General features: G+C 44.9%; 7 protein-coding genes across 7 annotated transcripts; 3 read left to right on the forward strand and 4 right to left on the reverse strand.

Annotated features, from left to right (window-relative positions):
• Positions 1–4,928: 4,928 nt before the first annotated feature.
• On the forward strand, positions 4,929–6,694 carry BDV38DRAFT_273139 (RING-H2 finger protein; the record flags this gene model as incomplete). The annotated part of the gene is made up of 4 exons (XM_032057624.1): positions 4,929–5,198; positions 5,264–5,669; positions 5,754–6,267; positions 6,328–6,694. 4 exons carry the CDS (start codon positions 4,929–4,931, stop codon positions 6,692–6,694), a joined length of 1,557 nt encoding a protein of 518 aa, XP_031910979.1.
• A 141-nt stretch (positions 6,695–6,835) lies between these two features.
• Positions 6,836–7,408, reverse strand: BDV38DRAFT_145047 (uncharacterized protein). The gene has a single exon (XM_032051507.1). It carries the CDS (start codon positions 7,299–7,301, stop codon positions 6,978–6,980), a length of 324 nt encoding a protein of 107 aa, XP_031910980.1. The 5' UTR covers positions 7,302–7,408; the 3' UTR covers positions 6,836–6,977.
• On the forward strand, positions 7,145–7,837 carry BDV38DRAFT_253397 (uncharacterized protein). Its single transcript, XM_032055231.1, has one exon. The coding sequence runs from the start codon at positions 7,516–7,518 to the stop codon at positions 7,714–7,716; it is 201 nt and encodes a 66-aa protein (XP_031910981.1). The 5' UTR covers positions 7,145–7,515; the 3' UTR covers positions 7,717–7,837.
• Positions 7,838–8,383: 546 nt separating this feature from the next.
• BDV38DRAFT_253399 (uncharacterized protein) lies at positions 8,384–8,786 on the reverse strand. Its single transcript, XM_032055232.1, has one exon. The coding sequence runs from the start codon at positions 8,745–8,747 to the stop codon at positions 8,547–8,549; it is 201 nt and encodes a 66-aa protein (XP_031910982.1). The 5' UTR covers positions 8,748–8,786; the 3' UTR covers positions 8,384–8,546.
• A 3,255-nt stretch (positions 8,787–12,041) lies between these two features.
• BDV38DRAFT_285308 (uncharacterized protein) lies at positions 12,042–12,398 on the forward strand (the record flags this gene model as incomplete). Its single annotated transcript, XM_032060464.1, has 1 exon — positions 12,042–12,398. One exon carries the CDS (start codon positions 12,042–12,044, stop codon positions 12,396–12,398), a length of 357 nt encoding a protein of 118 aa, XP_031910983.1.
• A 1,295-nt stretch (positions 12,399–13,693) lies between these two features.
• Positions 13,694–15,177, reverse strand: BDV38DRAFT_273140 (putative protein kinase; the record flags this gene model as incomplete). The annotated part of the gene is made up of 5 exons (XM_032057625.1): positions 13,694–13,875; positions 13,959–14,124; positions 14,198–14,496; positions 14,555–14,883; positions 14,933–15,177. 5 exons carry the CDS (start codon positions 15,175–15,177, stop codon positions 13,694–13,696), a joined length of 1,221 nt encoding a protein of 406 aa, XP_031910984.1.
• Positions 15,178–20,011: 4,834 nt separating this feature from the next.
• Positions 20,012–21,118, reverse strand: BDV38DRAFT_273141 (uncharacterized protein; the record flags this gene model as incomplete). Its single annotated transcript, XM_032057626.1, has 2 exons — positions 20,012–20,845; positions 20,900–21,118. 2 exons carry the CDS (start codon positions 21,116–21,118, stop codon positions 20,012–20,014), a joined length of 1,053 nt encoding a protein of 350 aa, XP_031910985.1.
• Positions 21,119–21,505: the final 387 nt, after the last annotated feature.

The following is a 21,505-nucleotide window of genomic DNA, read 5'->3' on the forward strand; positions in this document are numbered from 1 at the left end:
GGGAGGGAAGTAGTAAGTCTTCAGTCAATGGTTATGAATTGGGAATGAAGAGTGACCCTCAAGCAGGGAACCTTGCACGCCTCCCTGTCGTTGCGGGCCAATTGTAGTCCCCAGTTCAGCGGAGTCATGGCTGGTTCGGTGTTCGAGGCCTCAAATGGAAGCGGGGATGCGCTGATGGGTAAATATTCCAGGCCCTCGTAGCCTATGGAACCGTGCTACTAATTTTGGCCCAGTTTGGTATGGTTCTCTTTTGGTTCTGTTTCTTTTTAGTCTACCCTTTTTGCCATGATTTTCCTTTATTGAATGGGTTTTCTTTTCTTTTCTTTTTCTAATTGTAGATTCTGGGGGTGGGAACAAATCTTGAGAGCGGGTCTATTGGTAATTAATAGACGTTTTTTTTTTTCTTTTTTATTATTATTTGAGATTTTTTTTTTCTTTTCTTTTCTATTTTTCCTTTTTTCTTCCCCTGCGGTTTTAGATATACTTGTGGGCCACCCGATCTGTCAAATTAATATCCATCTTTTGTTCTTTGTCTGTGCTCTCGGTCTGTCCTTTTTTTTTTTTTTTTTTTTTTTTTTTTTTTTTTTTTTTTTTTTTTTTTTTTTTTTTTTTTTTTTTTTTTTTTTTTAAATTATTATTTTCTTTTTTCATCCTCGTTACTTGTCCTCTCCTATGTACCCTTCTCTCTCTCGCTCTTACTCTCTGTGCACGACACTAATCAAACCAGATACCCACCTCCAGGATTGATGACCATGTCGCTTTTCCCCTTGTCCTTTGTCTTTAAAAAAGATCATGATTGGCATCTGACCGAGTCATCAGTGACTGATACCTGCTGATCTAGAGGGATTTCAAGTTCTCTGAACAAAGCCGACTAAAACCGCCAGATTGGTTTTAAAACCCTCGCAACCGCTTTCTTTGTTGAGATGCATACACTTTCATGCATCCGAGTCTTTTCAAACTATCCCTCTCACTTGCCTTTTCCATTTAGCCTTCCCGGACATATCTGGTTGGCCGCCCTGGGGGAGAAAGAGCTCCATCAGGTTTAGTTCTGGACTGTACCTTACCTTCGGTCTTAACCTTCCTTACTAGTAATAGCATAGCCCATGAATCCCATGCGACAAGAGCATTCTATCACCACCCTCACCGTGGGATTCATCATCCTGCCATCCCACAACTTTTAGGATTTTTTGATGATCGTGTCGGAGTCTGGGAAGCAACCTACACACGGACCAAGCGTTGCTGTCATGGAGGGTCGAGACCCATGTTTCCCACCAATCGTCGTCATCTGATGGGGAATCCATCAGTCCACAGAAAGCTCGTTCTCAACCATGCCAAGACTGGGCCGGGTGGATTCCCTTATGACTCTGGCATGTCTTCTTGCAGCCGATGCAGCTGGACTATCAGACGCCTCATCCGGTATCTGATATCCGTGCCTCAACCCAGTGTCCTTTCCTTTAAAAAGCCCCCCCCCCACTGATTTCAAATACGAGGGGAGATAAACAACTGCCGAAAGGAAGAAGAGCCTGATAACCTCGCTCCAGACCTTCCCTCCTGTCGATGAACGCGACTCCCCGAAGATGTCACGCAAACAACTTCCCAGCTCTTACTGTAGTTCACATTTTCCAGTCGCCTCCACTGCTTACGGCATCATTTGCAGCGTCTCACGGACCTCCTCCAGGCCCTTTCAGACAGATCAACTGTCAACTCTGCAGGCCACATTGACCTGTGTGGGTTTCATGAGTAGCCCGCTGAACACCAAAGTCCTGATCACGGGGTTTTATGAGTTCATAGTCTCCGGATAAGGTTCAATGTGTAGTATCCACACGGCCTGATTGGGAACCCGCTGGATGATGCCATGCATAAGAAGGAGTTATATACAGGGTATGTGCGGTAGATAGCGAATATTCGCGGTGTCCTCCTCCCGTGTTTGATTTGTCTGTGATGGCCTGCAGACTGTTGACGATACTGCGTCGCCTTCCTCGGCCGGGATGGGATATGGACTGGAACCAAGGAGAAGCGGCGTTATGACTAAAGGATATGCCAGATCCCGAGTTTTGCCAATTTCCGGGCATAGACGTAAATCCGCCACCAGATCAAGCAATCAAAGACACAGGAAAGACCCGTGAGAGAGCAGCTTTTCGGAAATTACAACGTTCAGGGTTCTTTTCTCCGAGTCAACGTAAGGTAACTAACTCATCGGGCAAGTTACATTGTTAGACCCTAGCCAAGCTTTGGATATTCCGGGGTTGTTGGCACGGGAATGAAATGTCGGACGGCATGCAGAAGGGAAGGCGTTGTCACACAAGGACTTTCACTGTGTCGCTGCTTTTGCGGTGAGCAATGGGATTGTGAGTGTTATCCTGGAATGGTCCATTCGCGTCAATCGGTTGGTAGTTGTAGCTGTGGCTTGTGCGTCGCCCTAGTTGGAGTTGCAATATGGTTGACCTATTGTATCACCATATCGACTGCATAGATTGGTTGTTGATGCTTATTCTCTTACCTTTTCCTCTTTTCCTTTTTCTTTTCTTGATTTGCCTTTCTTGAAACGCTGCAGTGTTTTAAAACCCGGGCACAACCGCGTACTAACCAACCTGCGGAGCCTACAATTATCAATTTCTATCGACTCACTACTCACTAGTACCCGTGACGGCTGATGCCAACTAGTACGACCCTTATAAAATGAACCACTTGACGCCTTTTTTTTTTTTTTTTTTTTTCTCGCTACAAGAGAACTAACATCTCTTTTTACTCTCGCAAATGACCACCCATGATTGGATTATGTCTCGAGTCATTAGCAAGAGAAACTGTGATTGCATGGTGAGATCGTCAACCCGGCGTCGATCAACCCACCTCAGGCAGGGTAAACCCCGAGCACAAAGCAACTGACAGGGACTAGAAAGCAAGCCGACCGAATCAAATCCTAGGGAAATGGAGAACTAAGAGATCCAACCATTTGGATACTGGGACGCAGCATTACCCAGTTAGAAATCCGCATCACGCAGGTAGTGATCCTGTTGGATGCGGAAGGTCGATAAACATGCAGAGCCCCGAGTGCGGAGATTCGCCTGCCCTCCGATCGCGGAGGCGTGCCACTCTCAGATGCGGAGAACCCGCAGTCGACAGGACAATTTTTTTCTTTTTTTTTTTTTTTTTTTTGGCTCTATCTTCTGTAAGGATAATGATTTACTTCGTATATGACTTGAGATCAATCAATTGGGGTGGAAGGAATCACCCGATCGTGATTTTCTGGATTCAGGCACTGGGATGATGAGGCTGTGTTGAAACAATCCATTATCGGGCGTACCGTCCCATCTCAGCCTCGAAGTGGATTTCCGAATCAAGCTTGTCCACGTTGGGGTTCAGTGAACACGAGAGAGGTGGAATAGTAGTTCTAAAATCGGACACACCACAGTACCCCCCAGACCAACATTTTGCCAGCGAATTATTTTTGCAAGCCATGGCACTGGGAACGGCATACCATGGTATGGCATCGAGTCTCGATGGTCGGAGAAGAGCTGTCTGCCAGCGGATCACCAGGTGCGGAGAGTTTGAAGGTTGGACCGCATTTTGATAGATGACGCAACTCATTGCATTCACATCAGGTGCGTTTCGTTACTTTTTTTTTTTTTTCCCTCTTGTGTTATTCGCATGGTCCATCCCCACCCTTTTAAGCAATTCAATGGACATTGTTCGACTTGAGTGTATTTCCCCATAGGTTGACTGGGCGATAATCCTTTCTGTCTTGGCCTGAAAAATGAGACAAGATCGGCCAACATGTGACGTCTATTGGCCCTAAGCGCGAGAAACCGATGGGACTCGAGAGTCCTTACAGTACTTACCGGAGTAGTACTACTGAGGACCTCCCCCGCATCTTGTAAAATGTTTAACAATCGAAAGCGGAAGAAAATCAAATCGCATCGAAGAAGATCAAAACGAACTTTATGTGATTACCTGGATGGGATTGCAATGAGCGCAAGACGCGATGTGGGATTGATTGGACTGGACCGAATGCATGTTCTGTACTCTGTCTGTACCTCGGGTTTTCGCTCTGGACAAATCAAGTCCGAAACCCAAGCAGATGATGATCCCCTTATCGTTTTCGTATTGTTCAGGCCGAATTAGTCACTCGATTAGTCGTCCGTGAATCCATGGTTCCTCGTTCGAATCGCCGTATCAGTCATTGATTATGAGTTCCTGAAGTTTACTTTAACCTTTTAGTTAGAATAATTATTATATCTACAGAGTACAAGCAACGACTTACTCTCTTCCCTTTTCTTTCCCCCACATGCGTGAGTACACTCGACTGGATTGAATCCAATATATTGGGTGTTCCCTTTAATTTCCACAGGCTGTTTCATCGGATCATCCGGATCATTTTCTGACAGACTTGCCTTTTTATCCAACGGACCTCTTCATCACTGCAACCCTAAGAAGGCAACTCCACCGTCAAGTCGCGGTGGTTGGTTCCAGAGGGTCCTCTTCCCCCCCCCCTCTGACATAACCCCCTCTCACTCTCTCTCCACCGCATCTCCGAATTTCAACCTCTCCCGTTGTCGGTGATCCATCCATCCGCTTCCATTGATCCTTCTGCTTATCGATACCGAGTCGATTGATTCCACTTTTTTTTTCACCCCCAAATCTTGTTCCCCGGTTATTGCACTTCATTTTTGTTGGAACCCCCACCGTCACGGTGCATCAGACCGTCATCGGCCAGTATTTTTCTTGTACCTATCTATCTTTTCTGTTTCGGTTTTTTTTTTTTTAATTTTTTTTTTCTTCCTTTCCTTGCTTCTGTTATAGGCGCTCGGCATCGGTGAACGCAGAAGATCCGGACCTAAATGATCTCCTGCGCCCCATCACCTCCGCCATATCCGTAAGCCTCGTCATCGTGGGGAAATCCATTCGCTCCCAGCTTGGCTTTTTCTTCGATGGGGCCCATTCAGGACCCTTCGGTTTTTCCTTTCTCTTCTTCCTCTCTTCCTCTCCTCCTCCTCCTTCTTGTTTCCGCTCTATCGACTCCAATCCTCGCGGTAGACTCGTCCGGCTGGTCTGTGGTGCCGTCCAACAACTCCAGGGATCTTTCGTGGGTAGGAAAAGCCAGATTTCACCTGGAGAGCGCCCAGATTCAGCTTCCGTCGGGCGTTAGCGTTACCCCGTTGACCACGGCCTTGGTCAATCTCGATCGGAGTGAACTGACGGTTCGTGCGGCCTGCGTGGATGAACCCAGCACCCTGAATTGATAATGCTGACCGTCCCCGCGTAGAACTTCAATGTTACGGGTAACCTCGTGAATGTGGACGATACCAACGCCATCTCATTGAATACGAGTGATATTGCCCTAATCAGTTGCGACCAATCCGCCTATCCCGGAAATTTAGATGCAAGTGAGACCGTTCGCAACGTCATTACATCATCGCACCGTGCATCGGCGATTCTTTTGTACAGTTCCGAGGTGCATCACTGCAATTACACCGCAGGTCCCAACGCCAACGGATACATCAACGTTTTTACGCTAGTGAATCCCTCTCTCGCAAAGGTTGTCACCAATCTCTCTCATTCTTCTACGGGGAACGGTTCGACGAGCATCAAACCCGACATGTCATTTACGATGTCCGGCACGCCGCCCACCTCCGGGGATTCCGGTGGGGCGACGGACAGCCCTAATACTGGTAGGAGCCTTCCATGTCAGCGCATGCATTGCCATGGCGGCTGACCTTGCATCACAGCTATGATTATTCTGTATAGTATTACAGGTATCATCACGGCGCTCTTTTTAGCCATCATCATTACCGGCGCGGTCCGGGCTCATCGTCACCCGGAACGGTACGGACCTCGATATACCGCGGGGCGGCCACGACAAAGTCGAACGAAGGGGATGGCAAGGGCGATGTTGGATACGATTCCGATTGTGAAGTTCGGGAATCAACAGGATCCGAAGCTGGATGCCGTCAAGGGTGATGTGGAGATGGGCTCTGAAGATGAGACGGGCCGTCAGCCAGATTCTACTCAAGAAACAACCACCGTGCACGAGACGAATCCTCAGGCGACTCCTGCTTTGGCGGTGACGAACCATACCACGACCGAGTCCACTACAGAACAACAAACCAAGCCGACGGAATCCACGGATCATCCGAACTTTTCGTGCCCTATCTGTACCGACGACTTCGTCAAGGGCCAGGATCTGCGTGTCCTGCCCTGCAACCACCAATTCCACCCGGAGTGTATTGACCCTTGGCTGGTAAACGTATCGGGTACATGTCCTCTTTGGTATGCGTCCCATCCCTCCTCAGAACAATGAAGTATCGCAATCGCTAACAAAACGTCCAGCCGCATCGACCTCAATCCCGCCCAACCCGAAGGCGAGAATGAAAACCAAGAAGGCGAAAACAACACGGAGGCACCACAAGAGGGCACCGCCGAACCAGCAGCAGAGGAATCGCACCACCGACACCGCCGCCTAACCAGCTACCTGCACGGAACGCTGAACGCGCGCCGGATGCGTGAAGCCACCGTCGAAGAGCGCCTGGCCGCGCTACGGAGCGTACGCGAAGAAAACCGCAACAGCATCGAGAATGAAGAAGAACAACAGCGACGTGGTCGACTCACGTCACGCCTGCGTGATCGATTCCGCATTCGCACTCGACGCCACGGCGATGATGGCGAGCAGCAGCCATCCGCATCAACATCTACCTAGTACATACACCAGCCATCTACCACTGTTTATATTATGATGGTTCTTGTACAGTCAACTATTGCGTTTATTTTTGCTTGCATGGGGGCTTTTTTTCATTTATTTAACCTTCTCACTCTCCTTCATGTCCAGATTTATGTCTATGATTTACGATGCACGGAACCACCAACGAAAGGCAGGGCGATACAGGCGTTAGGAAACAGGATATTTCACAAAAAGAAACCGGATTCAACACTGGATCTATTTGATTTCGAGGCAATTGTACATCTTGCACTGTATATCTTTTCTATTTCACAATAGGTATATACACAAAATCCAAGTCCTGATTACAATACACAAACCCAGAACCCAATATGTACATCCATCCATCACCATCAATAGTAACAATACCCCTTCGGCAATCCCCGAACCCAAACCCAAACCCAAACCCACGCGATAAAACAAAACCCGACCAAAAAAAAAAAAAGAGAAAACCAACAAAAAAGACCCAAGAAAGCAACCAACACGAAAAGGAAGTGGAGCAGCCAAGCCCAAGTTCCAAGTAAACAAAAAACACGATCCCATCGGGTTCCGGAATCCGTTTCGCACGCTCTCGCATAAATTGCCTCATTCGGAATCTCCCCGTGGGGTTTCGTTTAACAATGCGGGTTGCCTTATGTACACAATTTTCTTGTTCGCCTTGGCTTGCGGATGAATATGGAAGGTTGTGCCGTCAGTCGACCCTAACCTTTCCTGGTTGGATTGCATTGCATGGGATGACCGTGCTTCGAGGTTAGTTCGGAGTAGTTCGGTACCTAACTAGTTAGTAGTTACGAGTTAGTAGTATGGAGTACATGATTATGATACGTATACCATGCAGCTCGGTCGGTCTAGCAGTAATATTGGGTTTACCTTATGTACGTGTGTCTATGGGGGTTAAGGTTAGGTTTCTGGGGACTGACTCGTGTAAGTCGGTAATGTATATCCTTTTGAAGGGGGAGGTGTTGTGGATTCTTAATCACTACTGCATATGTCGATGTGTGTAGGTGTGTAGTACTAGTATTAAGTACTCTATCTATCTATACACTCCGTATGTATGTATGTATGTATGTATGTATCTACTTTCAGTGACACGACACTAACCCAGTGTCGTGCGGGGGTGTGACTCGTGTGTTAGGGCTAAATTAGGCTAGGCTAGGCGAGGTTAACTAAACCAGCAAGTACTACGTCCCTACTAAGGTTGACCTTAGTCGAGGGGCGGATTCTTATCCTATCTATCGTACATATCATTGTATCTGGGGCTGAGGGGTTTTGGAGTACTATTGGCAAATGGCTTATCGGATTGATCAGATAATCTAGACTACAATACGATGGATATGATGCGTAACACTTACCCTTCAATAAGTTGAATCTAAGTTCCAATAAATTAATCCTCGACGCGAGAATGATCATTAATATATTTGCTCTTCGTATCCCGATTCCTACTAGTACATACCGTATACTGGATTAGTATAGTCGGAACCCCAAGATCACTGATGTAATGTAATTCTATTTCCTCGTTTAGGGCTAAGGAAACGGTTAGTCGACATGACATATCCTTCTCTGCAGATGATCATTATCTCGTTGAGTGTTTCCGCGCTTGACCTGCCGCGAGGTAATGGAGAGCGCATGTGCAGATCCGGGGGTGAACGGTCCGTCGCACTAGTACTTGGTGTGTGTGTCAATCGTCCGTGGTGGTACCCTCTAAGGCCGATTATTTCCCGTTTCGAATTTCTCAGCTGAAGGTGATCTTCTCTTCTGGGTTGTTGGACCTGGTATCCCTCTCTTGCAGGGGGGGGCGGGGTTATGGAGGCTAACTATATGGCGTTTTGACTGCTCAAATGGTCCAGTTCTTTTTGTTGAAAGCGTTCAGGAAGCATAATTGCACTTTTACATCCTCGCTGTACAGAGTAATGCTGAACAAGAGGAGAAGAGCATGGTTATCCTTTGGCGAAATTATATGTATAACTACTGGGAGTGGGGATCCAGCACATCTTGGACTGATAATATCGGATGCAGCAAAGCGGGGAAGTCGCATGATTTTAGACACACGAGATAACTTGGAGCATGATTTAACCCCTATTCGCAACATCTATATACTCTGTCGCGAACAGAATATCTTAAATCATATCATTCTCCGTCACTGACATTCATAAAATAATGACGATGGACCCGGGCTATATATATCAACAAAGCCAGCGTCCAGCACATCCCTATATGAAAATGACAATGAAATTAAACCCTTTTCTTCCGGTCTAGCTTCTTTGGTTCCTAAATACCCTCGCTTGGCTCAGGGTTGGTATGGTCGGGACTTTCGACAGCAGTATTCATGGCGTCGATCGCCTGCCGTAGGTAGCTCGTCGGAGTTTCTTCTACTTTATACAGTTCTCTATAGGCGAATGAAAGATGATCAATATATCAGAACCGGGTCACCCCTCCACTTACCACTGCTTATAGGCTCCGAGTATCTCACTCTTATGATTAGGCCATTATAGCTCCCGTTCTCACATGCCTCGCACCTACCTCTCTGTAAGCCATTTTGTCCGGCACGGTATTCTATAAGTCAAGGACAAGCTCAAAACATGTCCTAAAGCTTTTAAGCTGTCTTCGGATTGAGTAGATTAATAGCCGTTGACTGCTTTGGTGTGCTTCTGGAACCACGTTCGTTGACTTGTCTGGGGTTTAGGGTTAATGGAGGTTATATCCATTGAGTAGTTTATGGTTGCTCTCAGGGTGGCAATGGACAAAATTGCCCCTCCGCTAAAATATCATAGTAAATGAATCAGTGTGGACTAGGTATATTTTGAAGATTATTTCAAGCCCGGTGATAATATAGCTTACTCTTTATCGTACCCTACTTTATAGAAGCCACTTACTCCGCAGGAATAAAATCAGAACGTCGTAGATATTCATCCATTAAAGACAGCCATCAAGAGATAACTAATCACACTAACCCTAGGTCTAGATCCCTCGACTTCTCATTTAATTACAATGTCTAATTCCTAACCCTAGGGCGCAGCATAATATAAAGACACGGCCTGTTCCAAAGAATATATGTTTCCTGTCGATTCCAATTCCCACTCCTTTCATCCAATTCGAAGTCAAAATTGTAAAGTACACGACTCAGAATAAGACGACAGCGTTAGCTAAACGAAAAGTCATCAGCAGGATATAAATAAGTAGAGGTAAAACGGAAGACGTACTTGCGTCCAATGCAGTTCCGGGGCCCGAAGCTAAATGGTTGCAATACTGGGAAACTATTACCCGCACACGAATTGGTCGATGGTTCATATGTACGGAGTAGTGTCATGCGTATTTCATTGTAGATCTAGATTGGAGCCACAGCCCGGAGGTTAAAGATAAAAACTTTTCCAAGAAGTGACTGTAATTATAGCCGTGCCGTGGAAGTGTATATCTAGCCAAGCTAAGACCACTAATCTATGAGGGAAGGGCCATGTATACTCCGATCATCGAGAGATCTCTTAATACTCACAGGGAGTGTGCGGACTACACCAGTGGCGAAAGCCAGGTTTGAGACATGATGCGCATGTTGGTAAGAGCTGAATTAATTCCTGGAGGAAAGATCTTACGCTGTATGGATATTCTCTTACCAACAGTAATCAATCTACTGTATTACCTACAACTGTAGCGGATATAAGCGGGAAAGTGTTTACCCACAAGTTTATGTGGCTGGCAGCAGGTGGCAGCTCCTTGCCGACATATGCAGCTAAGCAACTCCGATATCATATAGCCAATGGGTACCATTCTCTTACTATATAAACACAGCCCTTGCAACTCATACTGTTGCCTTTGGCAACAAAAAGCGGCTAGAATCTTCAGAAAATGAAATGGAATCGCCCAATAGAATTCCGTTAGAGCTTATGCTGATGCAATGCTGCTGGTAGACCAATTCCCACCGAAACGATACCATATGATGGAAATATGTATATTTTTAACTCTGTGATCCATGAACAGTCTATAGTTTAGTGACTTTTTCAACCTCATTATCTTCCACAGGGTATCCCACCGCAAGAAGGGGGTGGTTCCAATCGATATTTTGCCTTACTGAGACTCGGCCTTGCTGATGATAGGGTCTTGTCCCTCGGAACCCTGAAGGTTGTTCCGATTCGACGCCCCAGGCTATGAAAGCCATCACCCGCGTCAAGTGTCTTAGAAGTGGCAGTTTCCAAGCCATCGGGAACCATTATCACTAGTAAGAGGATACTGAGCCTAATGTGTCCGAACGCTACGGTTCAGGTGTCTTAGATGGAGCGGAAGGTAAATCAATAGAAGGTGAAGGCCATACAGTAGAGTGCGAGGGATGACTAAAGCATGGACAAACTATGCCGTGATTACCACGGTACAAACTAAGTCATTCCGAACAAAGGTGACACTCATGATATACTCCGCGGAGGGCAAACTAAGACACTAGAAAACAAATACGTGCGCCGATTATGTATGTATCCGAATACCAGTAAGCCAACTTGTCACTTATGCTGCAAGCGAACGCCATCAATTGGTTCAATAAGTGGCTGGAGGGTATGTTATAAAGCATTCTGGGTGGCCTTTACAGCATCATCCGAGTTACCTAGTAATAGTCAAACATATGAGACCATTGACCAATAAGTGGTCATATAAGTTGATGGAAAGGCACGAAACATGACGTTCATCGCTGCTAGTGCCGTATTCTCCACAGCCGCGCAAGACTGTGACGCTGTAGCATTTAATCCCCCGTTTTCCCAGGTTCGAAATCCACAACTGCTTTTTCGTGGCAACAACAACAACCGAGTTCATATCCGCTGAGCAACTAGCCGTGTCAAAGCGATTTACCGGGTGGGTTTGATCTAGTGGTTTCCTTTGCTTCGGTGCCCATTACTGACGGCAGCAGTGCCTCACCTGGCACACAACCAACGCAACTCTACGTCAGGGCTTCGAGAGATTTGGGAAGGTGAAAGAAGCTATCGGTTGTCCTCTCTCCCAGTACGACTGGTGAAACAAGATGATTTGACGTATGCTGTTCTCAATGTAGGTCGTTGTCAAAGATTACGACACTCAGCGCAGCCGTGGAGGATTTGCACCTGTTGAATGGGGCATCGAGGGTACGGAGAAGATAGCTGGCAGCAATCTGATAGAAACATCTCGCCTACAACTCGATCACGGGATGAACCTATACCCACATTGGTAGGGGGTTCTTGCAAGGACTGGTTGCAAGAAGTGATGACTTTCGATTGGGAGCTGCCGTCAATGTTTCAGAGAATACCCTCCGGTGCAGATGATCAAGTCAGGAGATATTGGGTTTTTGATTCTACCACTCCTTTGGCAAAATGTGATTATGTCGACGGCGTTAGTTCCGATTGACACCAACATTAAGGGTCAGGTGATATGGCATCTTGAACTTGCTTCTCATGATGCGCAGCTCCGGGTAAGTGAATTACAGGCAATAAAAGGATCCTGGCTGCAGAGAAAAGCGTTAGGAGAGGTAAAGACCAAGGAAGCCTTGCTAGGCTGGTGTACATTGGCGGAGGTCAGCATGGATACGGACAGTCTCAAGGTCGATATGGGCTGGCCAGATGCCAAGGTCAAGCCTACAACAGGGCGCTTAGAAGAGGCCAATCTGCAGTTGCTGGCTCAGCCGGGGGGGCTCATCCAGATGGATACAGAAACTCTGGTGAACAAGCTTGTGAACTGACTAGCCCTCCAGTCCATAGAGCAGTAGCACCGGGGATCTTGAGATGCAGGGACTCAGCTAGGCTTATGAGCTTAGTGATAACCCATCCTTGCGGTATAGTATTACTGTACATATAATGAAAAGGGAGTCTATTGGTGAAACTTACTGCCATATAGTTTGATATGTTAGGGCAGAGGTAGTAGAAAATTTCGCCTACGTGCCTTTTCAGGAATGACATTCATTGAAATTATAGCAATGCATTGCACGTGACACAGGCGACACTGATATGAAATCATAATATTCGCTTGAGGCTTGGTAGTGGGTGTCAGAAGCAATTGAAGTCTGAGTGGTCATGGAGCAGCTTTTGTAGTTCCATTGTACTGCAAGCGTAATTCGTTGTTCTTTGGGTTCAAGCGTAAGGATCATTACAGAGTCAGGGTTATCAGCACTCTGTGCACCTTACTCAGTTTCATAAGATGGATACGCTGAGCCTCGTCCTCTGACAGGGTTACCGGCTTGTTCAACATTAGACTTTGTCAGTTTGAGCGATATATTAAACCGTAGACCCTCTGAAGAGAGACCAAATTGAGTTCTCTTTTACGTACTCTAGAACCCGAGCCTTCTGCCCAGAGAAATGAGCTAACCAATGTGGGGGATATATATATATATCTGAGTCTAATGGGGAATGTTATTGACCACTGTGTGAAATACATAACCACTGACCAGGAAGAATAGTGGAAGAAGGTCCGAAAACACATGAATGGTCAAATTCTTAATGACCAACTACAGCAGGGTTTAATATTTTAAAGGGCCCAAGCAGATGCAAGGAGCGTGTTAAGCCTAGGGACCAAAGAACGTGACATCATGTTTGGCTGTAGGATACGAATCTCCACTGAAGACGCAGAGACTGCTGGCGGATACCAACCGCTCAGATATTGCCATGTATTTCAGGCTCAAGTGGCTCGCTAGCTACAGAAAATCAGCAGTGGTACCTCGGTCCCATACATATTCCTTGGCCGGGTCCGTAGCTTTCATACACCATAATTGCTGACCCTTGGGAGCCAATGTGCAAATACTATTGCAGGGAATCCTGTCGAGATAATTACTGACAATGGAATCGGACTGATTCATGAGTTGGTAGCCTCAGATTTAACATTTGAGTCGATTAATGTTTCTTTGAGATTATAATGAAAATTATAGGATAAAAAATAAAAGGAAGCATATTTGTCAAGACAGGAGAAGGTTATGATAGTCATGTATTTATGACTGATCCGATTTAAGCCTCTTTTAGATCTTGCTTGATATTACACGGGACTCTAAGGTCTCTCGCCTGTCAGCCAAGGATCTTGTAGGAGCTCCTTAGCCGTTGCTCTATTTTCCGGCATCCAGGTCAGAGCTCTTCGAATGAAACGAAGAAAACCTGACTTGTCTTGCAGGCGAGTCTCAAGAGCTTCCATTGTCCGCAAGTCCGGGACAGGCGCAAGACCCAGCCAATTTCCTACCCCAACAGTGTTAATAGGAGCCATGCAGAATAATGGTCTACATGGGTAGACCATCTATTTCGTCGGGGAGTCATCGTACCTTGTTCGTCCCAAAAGTCAGCTCTCCTCTCCGGATTCCTAGCCAGAAATTCAGGCGGTGGTGGGCCCAATGCAGCAATAAGTTGGGCGAGGTGAGCAGCGTCGTATAGATCGCCATCCTCATCACGCGCTGTGAAGAGCCTCTTTGGTTCCAGTAAGTCCCAGGCCTGTTCTCAGAGCACTGTTAGCGTCTGAAGAATATGAGCGAATTGGTAATGATGGAAATCTTCAAAGACCTACTGTCAGGCCAACACTCCAGATATCGACAGGGTAGCTCCAACCTATGTAAAGCAAAGTCTCTGGAGCACGATATTCCAAGGGCATTATATCGCCACCGTGTGGCCCCGGACCAATCCTAGCCTCACCGAAGTCAGATAATAACATTGGACCTTCCCTGGGGCGCATCAGGCGTGAGAGATAGATTGTTCGAGTAGCCGAAACCACCTTGCGAGGTACTGGAGATGTGAACTCCCTTTCTTCAAGCTTTTGCAGAAGGTTGTTATCATAAACACCTAGTAGCATATTGCCTGGGTGTACGTCTGCACCAGATCAGCGAAGGGCATGCGACAGATCAGGCCAAGTCAATAGGCATAATACCGGTATGGACAACCTCTCCATGGCTATGCAAGAAGTCCAACTCTCGAAGGAGCTCCGTAATGGCCCCCCGGACAAAGTCTTCATCGAACCCATCTGGCCAGAACACTAGCTTCATATCACGCAGGCTCATTTGCGCCGCCTCGAAGACAAGTACAGCATATTTACCATGCTCACCTACTACATCAAAGGAGTCAAGCAGCCACCGGATATTACCGCGGCCGCGATGCGAACTATCCGCAATACGGCGACTGATGTGGCCGTAGCATGGGAGTTCACGGTGAACCAACGAGGTATGTACATACACCTTCAAAGCGACATACTTGCGCTCTCTGCGTAGGTTAGCTCAATAACAGAGAACTGAAAACCCCAGGTGCTTACTTCAGGTCCCGAGCAAGCCAGGTTGTCGATGAAGTACCAAAACCAAGTTTAGCAACGATTTGATATCGTTTCTGGAAAATCCCGCCCAGTCGAACAGGGTAGAATCTATCAGCTCGGTAGTCGGGCAGCTCCTCCTCTTCTACCAATTGACTGGTCTCAATATTCTTGAACCCATCCGTGGGGAGTGATCGTGCCTTTTCCAGAGGGTTCAGTGATGAAGTGATGGCCGTCCATAGCGAGGACATTCTTATCCTAGGATGCAGAGTAAACGCGGTTCGCGATTTTGCGGTGTTGCAAAAGGTATTTGGCCGCAAGCTTATTGACAGGGATCGTCTCAGAAAGGATGACATTGCTTGGGGAAACCATCTGACTACTTATGTACTCCGTAGTATATGTTGGTCATTTATACAAAAGATCGGCGGTTATCGAACGCGCCGCGGCTTTCAAAGGTAGTCAGTGGTTTAGACAGGTGATAACTAACGTAACCGGTAAGCAACCCGCACCTGTAAGCAACCCGCACCCCAACCGCGTTTTCTACGCGCCTCAATTTCCTAGATAATTCAAACATCAGCCATACCACCAAAAATGCCTAAATTATCAAAATCACACGTTGAGCAGGAAGGCAGGATCCTACTGGCTATATCGGCTTTAAAAAATAATAAAATTCGTGGTATTAAGAAGACAGCTCAGACATTTAATATACCTTTTTCTACTCTATGTAATCGCCTAAAAGGAGTCACTTTTAAAGATAATACTCGTGTCAATAGTTATAAATTGACTTCTAGTAAGGAGAAATTACTTAAGGAATAGATTCTATTACTAGATAAATATAGAGCACCTTCTCAGCCTGTATATATTCGAGAAATGGCCAATCTTCTGCTTTCAAAGTATGATACTACTTCTCCCCCTACTACTGTAGGGAAGAAATAGATATACAACTTTACTAGATATATACCTAAGCTTAAAATCTACTTTATATATTGCTACAATTATCAGTATACTAAAGTAGAGAGTTCTAAGGTTCTAGATACTTGGTTTAAGTAGATAAATAAGACTATTCAGAAATATAGTATAGCTTCAAGTAATATCTATAATTTTGACAAAACAGAATTTATAATAGACCTGATAGCTGTAGCCAAAGTTATTACTAGGTCTGATATACCAGGCAAGCCATTTTTATTACAGCCAGGGAACCGGGAATAGGTTACTACTATAGAATATATATATTCTAATAGATAGACTCTATCTCCCTGTATTATTTTCAAAGACAAGATATATATAGAGATCTGGTACAAGAATAATAGGATTCCTTCTAATTAGAGAATTGAGATTAGTTCTAATAGCTGAATAAGTAATAATATTGGCCTATGTTGGCTACAGAATTATTTTATACCTCTTACTACCGGCCGATCTATAGAAAAATACTGTCTACTTATTCTAGATAGCCACAACAGTTATCTAATATTTCAATTCAATCAGATCTGTACAGAAAACAATATTATACTAATCTGTATATCTGTGCACGCTTCTTATAAGCTTCAACTGCTTGATATTACTATTTTCTTATCTTTAAAGCACGTGTACAGAGACCTGGTTTAATCTAAGATATACTGCGAGTTTAATTATATTGATAAACTCGATTTTCTGAATATATATTCTGAAACCTATACAGAGACCTTTACTAGTAGTAATATTTATAATATTTTTAGAGCTACTGACCTAGTTTCTCTATCTTCTAAGTATATTCTATCTAAGTTAACAGTTCAGCTCAAGACTTCTATATCTCCGGGTAGTAGACCTAGTAGTCAAAGCAGCTCAGTATCTAAAATACCTTATATAGTTAAGCAGCTGGAGAAATCAGAATTTAGCTTTAAAAAACTGTTTAAAAATTGATACTCCAGTCCTGACTCGTCTATTAAAGCTTGTCTAAATTAAATAATAAAAGACACTGAACAAGCTTTCTACAATACAGCAATATTAAAGTATCAACTTGATTAAAACCAGACTGAAAACAAAAGATAGATTAAAAAGCGAAAGTGCTTTACAAAGCAGATTACTTTTGAAAAAGATATATCAGTATCTGAAGCCCAGATCTTTATAGAGTGCCGAAATCAGGCAGATAAAGCCGTACAGGCAGATAGAGTTCTTTCTACTGAATCGATTCCTAGGCACGCCCTATCTAAATATTCTGGCTGTGGTGTACAGGGCCATAAAATCATGTACTGCCCGAATCGATAGAACTACTCATTTTTATATAGAAGTCTAAATTCATGGTGTTTTGATTATTTTAATTTTTTATGTGGCGGTTGGGGTGCGGGTTGCTTACAGGTGCGGGTTGCTTACCGGTTACGTTAGTTAAGGTGTATTATATAATTAACACGTTGCCAAGCACGGTAAAATAAGGTAAAGATAATCAGGTAACCCCCTTGGCTATAAGGAAGCAAGAGGAAATCTTAATATTACTTCGATGCCAATGGAAGGGGCACCTTCGTCATCATATCCGAAAGCATTCTACTCCTCTAGATACTTTGACTAACCATAGGGCGATCTAAAAATGTTATTCGTGTAATTAGGTTTGTTTACTGGTATCCTATCAGGATATATGGAGATATTATCCTTTGTCGTGAACGATCCCTTTATTAAGCCTTGCGACTTTGTAGGCTCTGGTATTATATGAATATCTCCTACTTTGCTTGTTGATATTTAATATTATCTAGTTAAAAAGCATACTAAACTAGATGATACATTCATTATTCAAATATAATTTAACATACGCTATATTGATCTACAAGATATTACAAATTAATGATTAATAATTTACTATCCAGTATCATATAAAAGCTATAATTTGTTTGTCGCTACTCCTCCTGTACGGCTGTAACGTGCCGCAACCTCCGTCTCTCACGACGTTACTACAATCCTCACTACAGAAGGTCTCAACTCTCGGGCCCCTACAAAACCTCTAGGTAAGCTCCCTTTCACCATCTCTCCGGTGTGCCTGTGCGTATTACGATATTCTCGCGACTTCTAAGTTCCTCGTCTCACAAAACCTAGGAAAGAACAAGCCTAGGCTAGAGCAATCAACGGTGAATGATCTTTTCCAGAAACTCCTCAACATATTTTCCTCTTTCAAACCAACTCTTCATTACATCTCATTTCTTAAGATCTCTGATTTCCCATATTTATCAAACCAATCTAAGAAATGGATCTAGTTATCTGTACAGGAATCGAGTCTATTCTTCTCTATCAAACGACAAACTGTAGAATCAAACAGAAGAAAGATACATATAATATATAAACCCAGTACTGACTCAGATCCTGACCAGTCAGTACAGATTTGTGATTTATCCTATTAGTATTATCTATAACTATGGACTTCCCACCAACAAACTACTCTTTATAAATATACTCTTAATATATATTGTTAGGATTTACCCTTCTCGACTCTAATTGGCTTTCTCAAAATCTAAGAATCCGATAGAATTAATAATTTATTCCCTATGTCGGTGCAGTAGTGACTGACCTATTTATTATCTTTTATATAAAGTACTTGCTATCAAGGCCTTGTTTGATTTCAGTTACAGACCTACCTCTGATCTTGACTGCTGATAACTTTGAACTCTCGGTAACACCGGCAGGTATCAATATCATGTTTTGGATAACGTTGACGCCTACGAAACCTGGGACAGACTTTTATACAAAACTGTTATCTCGTTCTTTGAGTCTGAAAATATTGAGATACTGGAAGTCACCTGGTGGTTCTCCAGTTGGAGAATCTCGGTCGAAGCTGGTATCGATATTTCTAGCCTACCAGCGAAAATCTCCTGAGTGACTGCATTCTACGTCCGCGATGGCCCAACCTGGAAGTACCGCTTTCCGGAAGAAGATACTGGTGGACAGTAACGTTGTAGACAATTCCTCATACCGCCCCCTTTGCGGCCGGGTGTGATGGTTATGTCGAACCACCTGTCCTCCACAGCTGGCGTTCTAGTAGAGGACTCACTGTATAGACAATTCCTCACGGTTGCCTCACATAGACTTTCTGAACATGATTCTATCGTGTATCATCCGAACATCCGTGATGACCTGGCTGTTTGTGAGGGTTTTCATCGCACTGGGGCTACTGATCTGGCACTTGTCGCATTGAATAGAAATATCTCCCTCAAAAATGTAACGTTCCAGTTGGACTCCCAGCCAGACCCTGTTCACGCTAAGACAAATAAAGGACGCGTTGGATTTAAAAGGCTTCAGCGCCCTATCAATGGATAACTCGTTTACTGGATGTATTGACTGTCAGCTTCCGCCGGTTGGTCTGCACCGTGTGTCCAGCGATGCCGGTTTCGAGTATGTGTGGCTTCAGCAGCAAGACCTTTAAGTAGTTACAGTTAAGCTAAGTATTAGATTATAAATGGCTCTCATCCTCTTTCATCGTAGAGAGTGCTGGGATCAGTAAGTACTTTCTTCCTCATTGAGCTGTCTCGTGGTCAAAGGAGCGTGATTCTGGGTGCAAGATTGATTTCGAAACCAGGTTTCGAAATGATAGTGAGCAAGATGACTTTACTGTTTTCATTTAGGGTGAGGACTTATAATTTCAGCAAAAATTGTATGTCCTATTTGTCTTGGAGTTTGCACTATACTCTGAAAGTCTGAATCTTGGGGGTTTTCCTTCTCCAGCTTCAATCCAGGTATGACAGCTGGAAAGGCGTGTGCATGGTAGCACTGTACTATTCGGAAGCCCACCAGGCACGACCTCTGGTTGTGTCATTGCTATTTTAAATCTATTCCGGTCTAAAGTACTGTCTAATAAGGGGAGCTGACATCTTAAAACCGTCTTCAAAATGAAATCCGGGGTGATTGGGGTTTATGGGTATCCTTTTGTTTTTCTTTTACGATCGTTGCACCGCATTTGTCATTTCCTGTACTTTGCCTTTGGGATATTAAGAGTTGCAGTGTTAAAGGATCGTCCCGTGCTTTCAGCTTGGGACTAGTTGGGATGATTCCACCTAATGATAATAAGAGGAGAAGATATAGCCATCTTAAGTTTATTTTATCAGGATAAGAATATTAGACTAGCGAGGTTCAACGGAGTAGCTTAACGACGTCTCTAGATTGGAATAAAGGCGCAAATCGTTGTATTGCATCATTTCCTGTAGCATTAGGCCCCAAAACCCAATCATTAGGGGCATAGAAATCATTATGAGCTTCGATATCTATGAACGAAGGGGTAGGCAGAGCACACACATGGCGTGTGCCCTGCCCATTCCCAACATCATGAGCATCCTGGACGGTTTCGTGAATATTCGTGTCGGAGGGACGGCGCTTTTGATCGTTATGGTCGGACTTGTCTTCGCTCCTCTTTCTCTTGTGGCCTGCAGATGGAATGTGGTAGACTTGAGAAAGCTTCTTGTCAATGAGACTCGTGTCATCGAAATACAAACGGCGCAGTGTGGCTAGTTGATCAAGCGTAGCCCGGTCAAGTGCATAACAACGGGCGCTTCCTAATATCGCAATCCCTCTTCGAATGGCAGCCATAGGATGCCCGTGCCATACCTTAGGGGTAGCAAGGACCTCAAAAGCGTTGGGGCTACTCATGGGACGCAAAAAGTCTTTCAAAAAGTATCCCCGATATAGTCCTCCGACCGCGTCGTCTGACACTAGGCCTTGGGAGGCGATATGGTCACGGTAAGTCGCGATCGTCGGTACTGTTCGGTCAGGTTGACCCACCACCTGGGTACGTCGGGCCCGGTCTTCCATTTCCCACTTGATAAAAAACGCTAAGTTGGTCGGTAGGAACACCCAGCACGGGTCGGAAGAACGGTCGAAAGCACTATGACAGGTCGGACAAAGAGGAATACAGTTGACCGCTGTTTTAAATGAAAATGGGAATAGGCCAGCTTTGATCCAATAAGGAGCCTGGAGGCTGATTAGCCAATGTAGGCAATATATATGAGGATATGATATACATACTTGACCGTCTTTTTGTGCGACCACGTGGGCGTATTCAGGGTCTGGGGTTGTACAGCTCCAACAAGAGGAACCAGACATGCGGGCAACCTCAAGCTTGACGCTGTCACTGAACGCGTTGGAGATATCTGTCCGAGGCTGTGAACTGTCATAGCGACGAGGGGAGCGGGAAGGCGACTCAGGCGGAGGCATCCGAGCCTGGTCGTTCACTTTACCTGCCATTATTAGCTGGTGGTGATGGATGGATTTCAGGAGCGATCTTACCTCTGTAATAAACGACTACTAGTTAGAATAACCTCGTATAGGGAAGCAGCTATTGATCTCAAAAGCGACTGCCTCGCAAGCTGAACAGTCAAAAGAAGGAAGGAAGTATTTTGATGACTATAGCCCGGATCCACGTAATTCAGTTGTAATACATTAGGACCGCTTCGTCTCTTACGTGACATTGACACCTTCTTAGTCACGCGGTGTCTCTCAGATTTGTAGCCCAGAAGGGAGATCGGGAGTCGACTATTCCAGATGAAGCGACGGTGTTCTCAGTTTTCTTCGTTTACTATTTTTTGTGGTAACGAACGGATGATCGAAACGAGGAAACGCAGGGCTATGCGA

Source organism: Aspergillus pseudotamarii (genome assembly GCF_009193445.1).
Source record: "Aspergillus pseudotamarii strain CBS 117625 unplaced genomic scaffold BDV38scaffold_48, whole genome shotgun sequence".
Classification (NCBI taxonomy): domain Eukaryota; kingdom Fungi; phylum Ascomycota; class Eurotiomycetes; order Eurotiales; family Aspergillaceae; genus Aspergillus; species Aspergillus pseudotamarii.